At 40.3% G+C, this 15106-nt stretch overlaps 1 protein-coding gene across 2 annotated transcripts in view; it reads right to left on the minus strand.

Moving 5' to 3' along the window:
- LDAH (lipid droplet associated hydrolase) overlaps window positions 1-15106 on the minus strand; it is a 92066-nt gene that overhangs the window by 11911 nt on the left and 65049 nt on the right. For both annotated transcript variants that reach the window (XM_068986104.1, XM_068986095.1), the window contains one exon: window positions 8279-8361. In XM_068986104.1, coding sequence (XP_068842205.1) covers window positions 8279-8361 — 83 coding nt within the window. The remainder of the gene's footprint in view (window positions 1-8278; window positions 8362-15106) is intronic.

Below are 15106 nucleotides of genomic sequence, written 5' to 3' on the forward strand. Positions count from 1 at the left end.
CCCTCTGGGGGCAGGGGCAGCCCCATTTGCAGGCAGTCCTCCCACCACTGCCTACTGTGGTCAGAAAGCAGCGTCTCGTGTGCTCTTGCTGGGAATGATTTCAGAGCCCTATTGACCGATAGTGATGCTCGAATTCCGTCTGGCAGTAGCACACACCAGCTGTTTCCATGAGCCTGGGCCAAGGATGGTCACGGCAGTTTAGAATTTCCCTCCTAAGTGAGTTTTAAATGAAAACTTCAAGTTTGTAAACCAAACACTAACTCACTTTTCTGTGAACGAGACATACATCCCCTTGTAGTTGAGAACAATGACAGAGCAAGGGAACGCTGACCTCCTGTTTGCCTCAGATATGCCAGGTGCCTCATAACGCAGAGCATACCCTGGGGGCTCCCAGAAGGATTGGGACTGTGGTGGCAAAAATGTACAGTTGATGCTCTTGCTTTGGTTTACTCCATCCTGGCTCTCATTCCTGTCCCCCCTCCACCTCCACTCCCGTCTTAGTTATTAGCTCCTCTCTTTCCTCCCAGTTTTTTAGCTGTGTTCCCCAAGGATGAGCCTTTATATGTCTTTTCTTCTTATTCTATGTACTTCCTTGGGTTACTATTACCTGTGCTCATGACTCCAAAAATATCCTCATCATTCCCAAATCAAAGTTCAGCCCAGATTCCTCTTCTAGGCTTCCTATCCACATATATCCAGCCACCTGCCAGACACGTGTCCCCCGGATGTCCCACAGGTATATCAAACAAAAGGACCAGAAGGAACTACTTTCTCAAGCAGCTCTCGCAACTTGCTGGCACTTCTCCTCCCATATTCCCTATCTCGTTACAAAATCCAAATGCAGAGAAATAATCTTACTCCGTCGTCTCCATGCTTTCATGAACTCTGAGCTGTAAGTGTCTTTGATTCTACTTCCTGGATCTTTCCAAATTCTACCCCCCTCTTTACCCCCAACTCCCTTGCCTTAGTTCTTATAAAAGTCTTCTAAACAGTGTTCCCACCTCAAATTTCATTCTTTTCCAACATTCTGATATGCATTTTTCCAAATAATTCCCTTCACTGGTTAATGTAGCCACATTCCTTGGGCTAACTGATATGAACCGGTATCTCTGAACTGACTCTTTGTTCACAGATGGCGTATGTTCTGATGGGTCAGTGGTTAAGGGATATGGTTGTTAAACCTCTTGAACATCACCTTGATTATTACCCTCCTTCTTAAACCCTTCAACTGCCCAACAACTCAAAATAGTCTCTTTAGTGTAGTACATCATGGCTTTCTGTTCACAGGCCAGTGCCCAAGCCAGAGTTAACACCATGTTGCCTAATCTTCTCCAGACCTCAAAGCAAAACTTCTTCACCTGGGGTCCACAGGTCCACACACATTCATGGGTAGATGCAGTGGCAGTTGTAGGGAGAGGGTAATGTGAACTTGGATAGGAAAAGGAATGCATCCTTTTTTGCTAACCTCTAACCATGATTTCAGAAGGATTAGAAATATCTATTGTTTGTCATCTATAAATTACTGAAATCTTCAAATTACGGTACACTGGTTGTAGGTAAACTAACAGTTTTTCTGCACATCACTACAAATTTACAACAGTAATTCTGACTGACGGTATATCACATTTATTTTGTTAGTAAAGATGCACATAATATACATCACAAATATGCTTTTATTGTATTTGGATAGTGATACTTCAATATAACTTTTTTGTGGTAAAAAATATACTTCACATACTTAAAAAAAGTATTATTCTGAGGAGTCCATCCATGACACAGTCAGAGAGATTCATGGCACAAAAACGGCTTAGAATCCATACTCTCACAGCTTTCCTGTCCATCTATCTACTCTACATTAAGTGATTGTTCACCAAATATGATGCACTGTGCTAGGCCAACTTCAGCTTCTTTAGCGTTACTGGTTGGGGCATAGACTTGGATTACTGTGATATTGAATGGTTTGCCTTGGAAATGAACAGAGATCATTCTGTCGTTTTTGAGATTGCATCCAAGTATGGCATTTCGGACTCTTCTGTAGACCTACAAGACCTTTTAGAACTTACACCCAAAAAAGATGTCCTTTTCATTATAGGGGACTGGAATGAAAAAGTAGGAAGTCAAGAAACACCTGGAGTAACAGGCAAATTTGGCCTTGGAATGCAGAATGAAGCAGGACAAAGACTAATAGAGTTTTGCCAAGAAAATGCACTGGTTATAGCAAACACCCTCTTCCAACAACACAAGAGAAGACTCTACACATGGACATCACCAGATGGTCAACACCAAAATCAGATTGATTATATTCTTTGCAGCCAAAGATGGAGAAGCTCTATACAGTCAACAAAAACAAGACCGGGAGCTGACTGTGGCTCAGATCATGAACTCCTTATTACCAAATTCAGACTTAAATTGAAGAAAGTAGGGAAAACCGCTAGACCATTCAGGTATGAACTAAATCAAAACCCTTATGATTATACAGTGGAAGTGAGAAATAGATTTAAGGGCCTAGATCTGATAGATAGAGTGCCTGATGAACTATGGAATGAGGTTCATGACATTGTACAGGAGACGGGATCAAGACCATTCCCATGGAAAAGAAATGCAAAAAAGCAAAATGGCTGTCTGGGGAGGCCTTACAAATAGCTGTGAAAAGAAGAGAGGAGAAAAGCAAAGGAGAAGAGGAAAGATATAAGCATCTGAATGCAGAGTTCCAAAGAATAGCAAGAGGAGATAAGAAAGCCTTCTTCAGCGATCAATGCAAAGAAATAGAGGAAAAGAACAGAATGGGAAAGACTAGAGATCTCTTCAAGAAAATTAGAGATACCAAGGGAACATTTCATGCAAAGATGGGCTCTATAAAGGACAAAAATGGTATGGACCTAACAGAAGCAGAAGATATTAAGAAGAGGTGGCAAGAATACACAGAAGAACTGTACAAAAAGATCTTCACGACCCAGATAATCACAATGGTGTAATCACTCATCTAGAGCCAGACATCCTGGAATGTGAAGTCAAGTGGGCCGTAGAAAGCATCACTATGAACAAAGCTAGTGGAGGTGATGGAATTCCTATCAAGCTATTTCAAATTCTGAAAGATGATGCTGTGAAAGTGCTGCACTCAATATGCTAGCAAATTTGGAAAACTCAGCAGTGGCCACAGGACTGGAAAGGTCAGTTTTCATTCCAATCCAAAAGAAAGGCAATGCCAAAGAATGCTCAAACTACCGCACAATTGCAGTCATCTCACATGCTAGTAGTGTGGTGGGCTGCTGTCTATGGGGTCACACAGAGTTGGACACGACTGAAGCGACTTAGCAGCAGCAGCAGCAGCACATGCTAGTAAAGTAATGCTCAAAATTCTCCAAGCCAGGCTTCAGCAATACATGAACCATGAAATTCCAGATGTTCAAGCTGGTTTTAGAAAAGGCAGAGGAACCAGAGATCAAATGGCCAACATCCGCTGGATCATGGAAAAAGCAAGAGAGTTCCAGAAAAACATCTATTTCTGCTTTATTGACTATGCCAAAGCCTTTGACTGTGTGGATGACAATAAAGTGTGGAAAATTCTGAAAGAGATGGGAATACCAGACCACCTGACCTGCCTCTTGAGAAATCTGTATGCAGGTCAGGAAGCAACAGTTAGAACTGGACATGGAACAGCAGACTGGTCCCAAATAGGAAAAGGAGTACGTCAAGGCTGTATATTGTCACCCTACTTATTTAACTTATATGTAGAGTACATCATGAGAAACGCTGGACTGGAAGAAACACAAGCTGGAATCAAGATTGCCGGGAGAAATATCAATCACCTCAGATATGCAGATGACACCACCCTTATGGCAGAAAGTGAAGAGGAGCTAAAAAGCCTCTTGTTGAAAGTGAAAGAGGAGAGTGCAAAAGTTGGCTTAAAGCTCAACATTCAGAAAACGAAGATAATGGCATCCGGTCCCATCACTTCATGGGAAATAGATGGGGAAACTGTGTCAGACTTTATTTTTAGGGGCTCCAAAATCACTGCAGATGGTGACTGCAGCCATGAAATTAAAAGACCCTTACTCCTTGGAAGAAAAGTTGTGACCAACCTAGATAGCATATTCAAAAGCAGAGACATTACTTTGCCGACTAAGGTCTGTCTAGTCAAGGCTATGGTTTTTCCTGTGGTCATGTATGGATGTGAGAGCTGGACTGTGAAGAAGGCTGAGCACTAAAGAATTGATGCTTTTGAACTGTGTTGTTGGAGAAGACTCTTGTTAGTCCCTTGGACTGCAAGGAGATCCAACCAGTCCATTCTGAAGGAGATCAGCCCTGGGATTTCTTTGGAAGGACTGATGCTAAAGCTGAAGCTCCAGTACTTTGGCCACCTCATGCAAAGAGTTGATTCATTGGAAAAGACTCTGATGCTGGGAGGGACTGGGGGCAGGAGGAGAAGGGGACGACCGAGGATGAGATGGCTGGATGGCATCAGGGACTCGATGGCCGTGAGTTTGAGTGAACTCTGGGAGATGGTGATGGACAGGGAGGCCTGGCATGCTGCGGTTCATGGGGTCGCAAAGGGTCACACACGATCGAGTGACTGACCTGACCTGTGCTAGGCACACGGACACCAAGATGAGAAAAACCTCCAAGGAGTGTAGGGGTGAGAACATACCATTTAAATACCATGTAAGACATGTGATATTATAGCTCTACATATGCAGCCAGGGGCGCTGAGGGGAGGGTCTTCTAACCAGAATTTGGGTCTGGGGAAGGCCTCTTAAAGATGACAATGGGGCCAAGTCCTAAAGGGCAGGTAGAATTTAGTCAGGTGAGGAAAGAACACCACCTGTGATGCCACAGGCCCTGCTCCACTCTTTTGGAGACAACTGAGTCTGATATCTTTGCTTCAGGAAAAGGAAACCATTGTATGTAGTGCTGAAGCACTGCTGACTCTGGGTGGAAAGTCTCCAGACCTTGGAAAGTAGGAAGACAGTCAGCTCTGGAGACTTTCAGAGTTTTAAAGGCTCATTAGCTTCAAGAAGATTAAAAAGTTATCCTCATATGGAAATGCAGTGGTAAAAAGTTTGGATTTAGATACAAAGCCTGCTGATTATGACCGTTCTAGAGGAGGAGAAAGAATCCGAAGGCCGTCCACATGAGGCAGCAGAGTGACTGTTTTTAGACGACTGTGGCTTCCTGCCTGGATGGCACAAAGATATAATTTCCAGAACTGTTTTAAAAGTTAAATAACAGATAAATTGAATGATTTTTGCAACAAAATGTGTGGCTCAAAACACCCTCACAATGTGCAGTCCTGAACAGGAAAGAGGTTTCTGAATGCTTATGTTTGGGCTGAGATGGGACAGAGTATCTGTGACTACAATTACCTAAAACAGGGGTATGGGGACTTCCCTGGTGGTTCAGCACTTAAGAATCCACCTTGCAATGCAGGGGATGCAGGTTCGATCCTTGGTCAGATAACTAAAATCCCACGTGCCATGGAGCAACTAAAGCCCATATGCCATAACTAACAGAGTCTACATGCTGCAGTGAAAGATCCTGCCAAGTGTTGCAACTAAGATCTGATGCAGCCAAATAAACATTAAAAAAAATAAAATAGGGATATGTCTAGTCTTGGGAATTGATTTGGAAGGCGTGGGGAAATGCCCACTATTTTTCTAGAACCGTGTGCCCTTTCGTATCTTTACTTTCTCAAGCAGCCTGGGACATATGTTGATTCAGCTTTTTACCAATATTAAATTACAGCATGTTTCCTTTTTTTTTTTCATTACAGAAACAAAAAATTGCAATAAACTTCTTGTCTTTTTATACCTTGTTTCACTTAGCAGTTGGAACTGTATTATTCTGGGGCAGAATTCAAATGTGGCTGGTAGAGAGGGTAGTCAATTAACTGCAGGTAGTTTTGCATCATTAAACTAAACATGCCTTGCTTTCCCAAGTTTCATGAATACATTCAATGCTATCTTAAAAACAAAATAAAACCATTCCCTCTAGCTGGAAAGGTTTAGCCCTGTGACTGTGCGTTAACATTAACCTTGAAATGCCTGCCATCTACCATACACCTCCATATTTCTCCCACAAAAGTTTCTGCAAAGTACAGTCCTGACACTGTTACCATGAGCGGCCCTCTATCTGGGAATGATTACACTTGCATATGGATTTAACTTAGGACAGGAATAAGTTAGCACCTTCCTTTGACCTCTCTCTGAGCACAACATACAAACAGAATCCAGGAATGATGAGTACTTCGCAGCAGCTGGCTTCCACAGGTGGTAAGACAGAATATGACACATGACGGGTCTAGTCATTCAGCAAGCGTCCATTTCGGAAATGAGCATCTGCCAGTCTTCTTAACTGGGAATTGAGTTGTTTTTATCAACTTCCAGCCTTGCAAACTTAACCGAGGCTTTGAATCACATTCACTTTAATTTAACTAAAACATAAAATACTGTTTTTCTTGCATTTTCACAGACATCAGGGACAGGAAACAGTTGCAAGCCCTAGGAAGTGGGTCCCTATGAGGCCCCAACCTCCCCACTCAGTTAGTGAGGGTATTCTCTGTCTTCAAAATTTCAATCTCCAGCCAACTGCTATTTTAGAAATATGATGACCACTGTGGTCATAAGACAAACACACTGGCACTTTCAAAAGTCCTCTCCGGGTGAAGCTACGATAGATCAATATTCTAAAAGTATTTTTTTAAGAATATATACATGTCTTGCTTTAAGATAACTTTATTGGGAGGTTATAGAAATATGAATTAACTATAGGCAAGTTTAAATCAAGTGTCTCAAAGATTCTAAACACAGCAGGGTATCTAAGATTTTACCTGCAGATTGTAGGTTCCTGGGCCCTGTAAGAGTTGGTCACTCAGTGGGGCTCATTTCATTGCATCCAGCAGATGTCACAGTTCAGCACTGACTACAAAGTTCTATATTAGCACAGTCCAACAGAAATACAAAGGCACGCAGGTAATTACCAAAAAAACTCTTTAACTATATTTTACATAAAATGTTTAGTGTATTTTCTAATAATTACATTTTTAAAACTGTCGTATAAAGGAACGGATGAAATTACTTTTAATAATATATTGGATTAGCCAAAATGTTCATTCAGCTTTTTCTGTGACATCACATGGAAAAATCCGAACAAAATTTTTGGCCAATCCAATATATTATTTAACCCAATGTATCTAAAATATTACCATTTTCAACATGTAATTAATACATAAACGTTAGTGAAATATTTTACTGTTTTTTTTGGTACTAAATTTCTGAAATCCAATGTGTATTTTATACTTATGGCACAGGTCAATTCAGAGGAGCCGTGAATAAACCCCATGTGGCTAGTGGCTATAATGTTAGATGGCACAACTCTATCCTATTCAAAATGGACAAACAGGTAGACGCTGCCATGGGAGTCCCAGGGCCACCTAAATTCTAGGGTGCTTTGACACATCCTAAAGCATGGCCCCTCACAGTTTCAGAAACTGGTACTTCCAAATACGCTTGTATTAAGGTTTTATCACTTACAACAGCAACTTAAAAGTGCTAACTATTTCAATCGTTTTCTTTCTGCACCTGCTTGTATAGAAAACTGGCCTTCATGTCAGAACTCGGCATTCCTACACTAATGCATTGGAGAATAAGAAAGATGGGCTCACTGAGTCATCAGATCACAGGAATGTCAGTTCTTTTCCAATGTTTTGCTTATATTTTAAAATAACTTTTTTTCCCCATAAATATTATTGTGAGTCTTTTCAGTACAGAGCTCTAAAGAAAAGTATTAATTCTAAAAATAAACCCAACAAAAACAGGTGGTAAAACATATTTAAGTAACTATGCAGTCAGCTTTACTTACTTTCTATGCAACTTTCAAGGACTATGTTAACGTTAACTAGAACATGATCTGAAATTTACAAACCCTTGAGGTCTTACAAATTCTAACCAACTCTAGCCTTTCATCGAGAGAAGGCGATGGCACCCCACTCCAGTCCTCTTGCCTTGAAAATCCCATGGATGGAGGAGCCTGGTGGGCTACAGTCCATGGGGTCGCAAAGAGTCGGACACGACTGAGCAACTTCCCTGTCACTTTTCACTTTCATGCATTGGAGAAGGAAATGGCAACCCACTCCAGTGTTCTTGCCTGGAGAATCCCAGGGACAGGGGAGCCTGGTGGGCTGCCATCTATGGGGTCACACAGAGTCAGACACGACTGAAGTGACTTAGCAGCAGCAGCAGCCTTTCATCCTCAGTAAGTACTGCAGCACTAAAGTGATTACCTTAGGTAAATGTTCTTTGATGGTTTCATTGTCTCTCTTCACTACCTCCCTCATTTCTTGGCTCCCAAGGTAGGCAGCGTTAACTACATTAAAAAAAAAAAAAAGACAAACATTTAGAATATATAGAGCAAACACAAATGTCAAATTAATTGTAGCCAATTCCTGTTTCACCCTTTTCTTTTGGCAAGTGCTATGTGATGTAAGATGTCAGTGAGTCCAAGAGAGGCGTGTGAGTCAGTGACATGCACTGACTCTGGAAACAAGGGCATGCCCTATGTAAGGCTCTCTCTTACCTTCACCTGGCTTTCTCAGCAGCAACGTTTAGCTGTATGATGGCCTAATGTCAGATATCACAGCAGATGTGTGTCACTGTACCTGATCAAGGTATTTTTATGACTTAAGGATTAGAATCACACATTTTAACAGATAAATCATACATACCAGGGAAACCACACACAGTTGCAAACATTAAAACATCTTGGTAACCTTTTTTTTTAGAAAGGACACAACTATAAAGAATGTCTGTTTTAAAATAGGTTTAAATGATCTTGAAGAGTTAGTTGTTAATGAAGGTCAGTCCTATTATACCTGTTATATGCAAAATAGGGAGAGTGACTCCCATTTTCAAGATGACAAATATCTGGAAAAGAGGAAGAAAGCCAGTGATAATCCAAATTTGTGGGCTTCCCTGGTAGCTCAGTGGTAAAGACTTTCTGGTACTGCTACACAAAATTTCATTTGATTCTCTGTGCCGTGAATTCCACTTTGGTTGGTATTATTACTGTTAATTTGCTTTCTTTTTGGCATCATCCTCCTATTTGTCTTTTATTTTTAATCTTTTGTCATTTTAAGTATGTCTCTTGAAATCATAAATGGGTCTTTTTAAAAACATAGTTTAAAGTCTCTCTCTCTTAAATATAGGACTTAACATACTTGTGTATATTGATATAAAAGATAGTTGGTCTGACTCCAATCAGTAGGCAGAAAAAAGCAATAATAAGGTTCACAGCAGAAATTAATCAAATTGAGACCAGAAAAACAAGTGAGAAACTAAATGAAACTAAAAACAAGTTCAATAAAGCTGATAAATCTCTATAGCCAGACTGTTCAGAAAAAAATGTGAGAATACATAAAACATTACCAATATCAGGAATGAGAAATGATAACCCTTCAGATACTACCGACATCAAAAGGATCAGTTCAGTTCAGTCACTCAGTCATGTCCGACTCTTTGTGACCCCATGGACCACAGCACGCCAGGCCTCCCTGTCCATCACTAACTCCCAGAGTTTACTCAAACTCATGTCCATCAAGTTGGTGATGCCATCCAACCATCTTATCCTCTGTCCTCCCGTTCTCCTCCTGCCCTCAATCTTTCCCAGCATCAGGGTCTTTTCAACGAGTCAGCTCTTCGCAGCAGATGGCTGAAGTACTGGAGTTTCAGCTTCAACATTAGTCCTTCCAATGAACACTCAGGACTGATCTCCTTTAGGATTGACTGGTTGATCTCCTTGCTGTCCAAGGGACTCTCAAGAGTCTTCACCAACACCACAGTTCAAAAGCATCAATTCTGCGCTCAGCTATCTTTATACTCCAACTCTCACATCCAAATATGACTACTGGAAAAACCATAGCCTTGACTAGACGGACCTTTGCTGGCAAAGTAATGATTATCAGGTAATTTTGTGGACTTTGCCATGAAATTTAAAAACTCAGATGAAACAGACAGTCTGTACACAGACACAAATTTGAAGCTCACTTGACAACAGATAGAGGCTTCCCTGATGGCTCAGCAGTTAAGAATCTACCTGCAATGCAGGAGATGTGGGTTCGATCCCTGGGTTGGCAAGATCCCTTGGAGGAGAAAATGGCAACCCACTCCAGTATTCTTGCTTGGAAAAGAAATCCCATGGACAGAGGAGCCTGGCTGGCTACAGTCCAAGGGTTTGCAAAGAGTCAGACACGACTGAGTGACTAAGCATGCATGACAATAGGTAACCTCAATAGTTCTCCTATCTATTAAAGAAATTAAATTTGTAACTTAAAAGCCTCTCCACAAAGAAAACTCCAGGGCAAGATGAGTTCATTGGTCCATTCTATGAAATATTCAAAGAAGAAATAATATTGATTCTAAATAAATTCTTCCAGAAATGACTACACCTATATGGTTATTTAATTCTTGACAAAGGTGGCATTTCAGAACAGCAGAAAACAGGTGGTCTCTGGTAGGCAGAATTCTCAGATGACACAAATGATCCTTGCCCTTTTATAATCAATCCCCTCTGAGTGTGGGTGAAACCTGTGAGTAAGATGACATATTGCTCCCATGACTAGGTTATGTTATAAAATGGAGATGACTTTAAGGGAGATTATCCCAGTGGGCCTGACCTAATCACATGAGTCCTTAAAAATCTGAGTTCTCTCTGGCTAGTGGCAGAAAAGAAAGTCACAGATTCAAAGTCCTAAGAGGATGAAATGCACTGCTGTTGGTTTGAAGACGGAGCCCATGTGAGAAGGATATGAAACTAACCTCAAGGAGCTGAGAGGGACCCCTTGCTGACAAACAGCAAGAAAATAGGGACTACAATCAAAACGCCAAGTGAACTAGATTCAGCTGACAACCTGAATGAGCTCAGGAGTGGACTTGGGGTATGCAGGGGGCATAAAAGAGGCTTGTGATATCCAGGCAATGGTGCTTCTTGAGCTGGGTGGAAGTTACATGGGAGTTTTCTTTCTGATCATTCATGGAGGTAAACATTTTTATGTTTCCAGCACTTTTCTGCAGTGTTATTCTTGAATTAGTAAAATGTATAAAAATTCAAAAAACGTGTAAGGAATCTTTTATTTCTAAAAAGCAAAATTTTCATCGGGGGATGTGCTTCACCTTTATTCTCATTTTTGTTTTTCCTGGTAATTTCCCATCTAAGTACACTTTTTCATTGTTTGCTTTTAGAAAGTAGAATACAAGTTTCCTTTCCAGTAACTGCTCCAAGGAAGCCATCCTTTTCTTCCCTCAGAAATGCTTGTAACATAACACAGTGGTCAGAAACAATAATACCAGATAGAAGCGTAATTTCCTAAGGGGAAAACACATTTCTCCTGGCAATGACTGTTGACAGCATTCCTGGAAACCCAGCAGAAATCAGAGTTTCAGGCACCACAGTGAAGGAAATATCTAGTAGTAGGAGTAATGGAGAAGGAAATGGCAACCCACTCCGGTGTTCTTGCCTGGAGAATGCCAGGGACGGGGGAGCCTGGTGGGCTCCCGTCTATGGGGTCGCACAGAGTCGGACACGACTGAAGCAACTTAGCAGCAGCAGGAGTAATGGAAACAAAACATGAAGGGAAGAGAATGATTTAGAAGAATGGTACTTACTTACTTTCATTTCATAACAAATCTAAATACAGGTGTTAAAAAACCTCACTGAACCTAATGTTCTATTTTATTGCTACCATCATCTTCTGAAATCTTCTTAGTGTTTAAGTATTATTACAGGACTTCAACTCACAGTGGAGTGGCCAAGGAACGAAATGAAGGCAGGCTAAAACCGGAAGACCAATAGGACATTCGTGTCACAGGCTAAATGCTATCACTAAATTCTCCAAGTAAACATAATCTACAACAGAAGGCTGCCTTCTTTTTAATTAACCTAATCACCTACCTTAATGCCATTTTGTCCATCTGGAAAATTCCCAAGTCATCTTCAAGTCCAAATTCATTTGTCTTCTCCCTTATTTACCTAGGTAGAACTAGTTTCTCCCTTTCTTGGTACCATTTCTGCCCTGTAACTGTGTTCATATCAGTCTTAACTGTGATATATTAAAATTCCTCACACTGATTTCCTCTACCATGCTATATAAATATAAATGTAAATATAATGTTAGGGTGATTTTATATATATATATATATCGACAGCTATATTTCAATTATTATCTCCAGTGATTATCCAGGTCCTTGGTTCATGGCAAGTGTTAGTAAGGGTTGTTAAATAAAATAAATGGGTAGGGACTGAGCTGGTGTTTTTCTTTTTAGGGGAAGGTTTGTGGGGAGGGTCAGGAGGAAAAACCTACTGCCTTCCTTGAGGTAGAGCAAGAGCTGGTGTCACAAGAGTCCAGACACTGACATGGGGAAGCCAAGTTGGCAGGTATTCGTTGATCTGATTTGTAAATAGATAGTCTTATCAATGTGACAGAGTTCATCAAAGTAAAACACACAACTCAAGGCATATGATTTTTTAAAAATAATACAACTTTTTAGAGGGGTAGATAATTTAAATACACACACACACACACACACACACACACATACACACACACACAAACTTCCATAGAAAACAATAACAAAACCTTCTTTGAGCATTTAATTCTAAAGCAGAGGTGATATTCTAGTATCATATCTAATTACCTTTTGCCTAAATCCTAATACTGACCACACACACAAAAAATTTTTTTCCTTCACTGCTGAATTTAAGGCTAAACTTCCACGAATAATTAAAGCTGAAGTTGGCTTTTAATGGATTTTCCCAAGTTACACACAAAAATGAGAGACTAGGTAACGTGTGAGTCCAGTTTTGTCTTATTCAAAATATTATTCTGGGATTAAGTAAAAAATATTCTGAGAAGAAATTTGTGATTCTTTAGTGAAGCTTATGTGTTACTGAATAGTTTTCAGGTCATATAACTGTACATGCTTTTAAAAGTTATTTCCATATTGATTAAGGAAAGGAAAGATTACAAAAGTCTCTTACAAGAATGCCTGCAACAAAAGTAATGTAATCTACCAGGAATGCCCTTTGTCTGCACTATGTTTTTCTAATTAGGTAAGTGAAAGGAATTAAGACATCAATTTGGTCTAACTAACAAAAAGACTCTAGAATATTTTTTAATGTTAATTATCTTGACGTGATACTGCTAAGCTAAAATATATTTGCCTTTAGCTTTGATCAGAAAATCCAATTTAGCTGTCTCAGTGAGAAGTCTTATTTCTCATGAAACAGAAGAACATCTATTATAAAGAAAATACATAGTAGCAACTATTACAGAATTAAAGGGAAAAAAAAACCCATACATTTTCTTTAAAAGTAATATGCAAAACAATCTAGTTACATAAATTGAATTGATGAACACATGGTGAAGTTTATGAAGTACACTAACTGAATTAGGGCTACTCTATCTTGAATGCTGGATAGGAAAGGAGGTTTTACTCAGTCTGGTAAAGAGGGCTAATACACAGACTCTAAGCCTATAAGAACTGCCATTTTTGCCAAAACGACAATAGCATTTGAAATATCTGAATAGTTTGGTTCCTTGAACTTTTCAGACCTTACTACCACAAAAAAATATGTGTATAAACTAAAGGATACAGAAAATCTGTTTCTATCCAGATAGGTCAGGATTTATTATCCACCACTTGGACTGGCAAACTTCCTCCGTTTGTTTCCGTAAGATTTCTACTGAAGCACAGACATTACATAATGTGCAAACACTGCAAGTCCTCCTTTTAGGAGGTAAACTGGTCAGACTGGTATACTGGAGGTCATTGTCTGGATGATAGTCAAACCACAGAGAAGTAGTAGGTCTGGAGGAGGGAGGCCTGCAGAGTACAGATTTCACCACTGTGAATGGTCTCAGATCTGGTATTCCTTTCCCCCAATGAGCCCTCTCTTTCTGTAACATGAAAATCATGTCATCAACTCAAGTGGTTGGTTGAAATATTGATTAACCTTCACTATTCATGGGATAGAAGCTCAGGAGGAATACACTAATCATCTTCAAGGGTCAGGGATTTAAGCGTATCAGTCTCTCTCAGCTGGGACCTTCTTCCATTTGTCCTAAGCAAGGTAACAGGAATCACTAGTGGGATGGCCAGGGCAAGTCTGGGTAAAGGTACGTTCTGTGGTAGCCATTGCGAGAAGAGGCAAGGGTGAATTGGTATCCAAAGTGGAGAGGTAAAAAGATGCTGGCTAGGATGATGGAGATGCTTGGTTAAGGATTAGCCTACTGTCATGAGTAGAAGATTGAACATTCTTGTAGAGAATAAACCAAGAACACAAAGCAGAAAGAACACAGGTAATTCTTGCCTTCTTTCTCTTTACCCAAAGTTATTATAGATGGGGTGAGTAATGAGGGAAAAAAAGAGACTACTAAAGTATTGGTTACTTGGATGTTAGAAAGCCAGATCTATCAATAGAAGGAAGAGAACAGAAAATCAGAGAAGGAAGGGATGTCAGAGATACAAGGGCTATGCTCCAAAAGTTTGTTTGCAAGTTGGTTGTTTGGAGATGAAGCAACGTGGCTGAGTGTTTAGTCTGGTTTACAGTCTATTTTGCACATCGTGTAACTGTACTATGGGAAAGAAATTCCACAGCTCCCCCAAGCAACAATGCAGATGGAAGGCTCTGGTTGCCTTGAGTCACGGAGGGGAACGTGTCCTGTGCCCAAACTGTCTTGCTCCTTGATGCCTGCATTCAGGGCTCCCAAAGACTCAGGAGGAGTCAATCACTGCAGCTGAAAGGAAGATTCCTTTCCCTTGAGCACAACGTATGGAGCCTGCGTCTTTAAGAGGGAATTTATAATTCTGGTGTAGAAAAACTGAAAAAAATCTTTACATAAGTATCTGTTTTAATAGAAAAATATTAAACAGATCACATGTCATATGTAATGTTTTATACAATCACTAACTATATATAGGAAACAAAACTTTCTTAACATCCCATGTCTTGATTTGGGTTTAGAGAATACTGCTAAAGAGGCAGAAGGAAAGCACAAGTCTATCTAACGCCTATCAGAAACCCAGATGTTTGGGGTGAAGTGTTCTATGTGAGTGCA

This window comes from Capricornis sumatraensis, chromosome 1, assembly GCF_032405125.1.
Source record: "Capricornis sumatraensis isolate serow.1 chromosome 1, serow.2, whole genome shotgun sequence".
In the NCBI taxonomy this organism is placed as follows: Eukaryota; Metazoa; Chordata; class Mammalia; order Artiodactyla; family Bovidae; genus Capricornis; species Capricornis sumatraensis.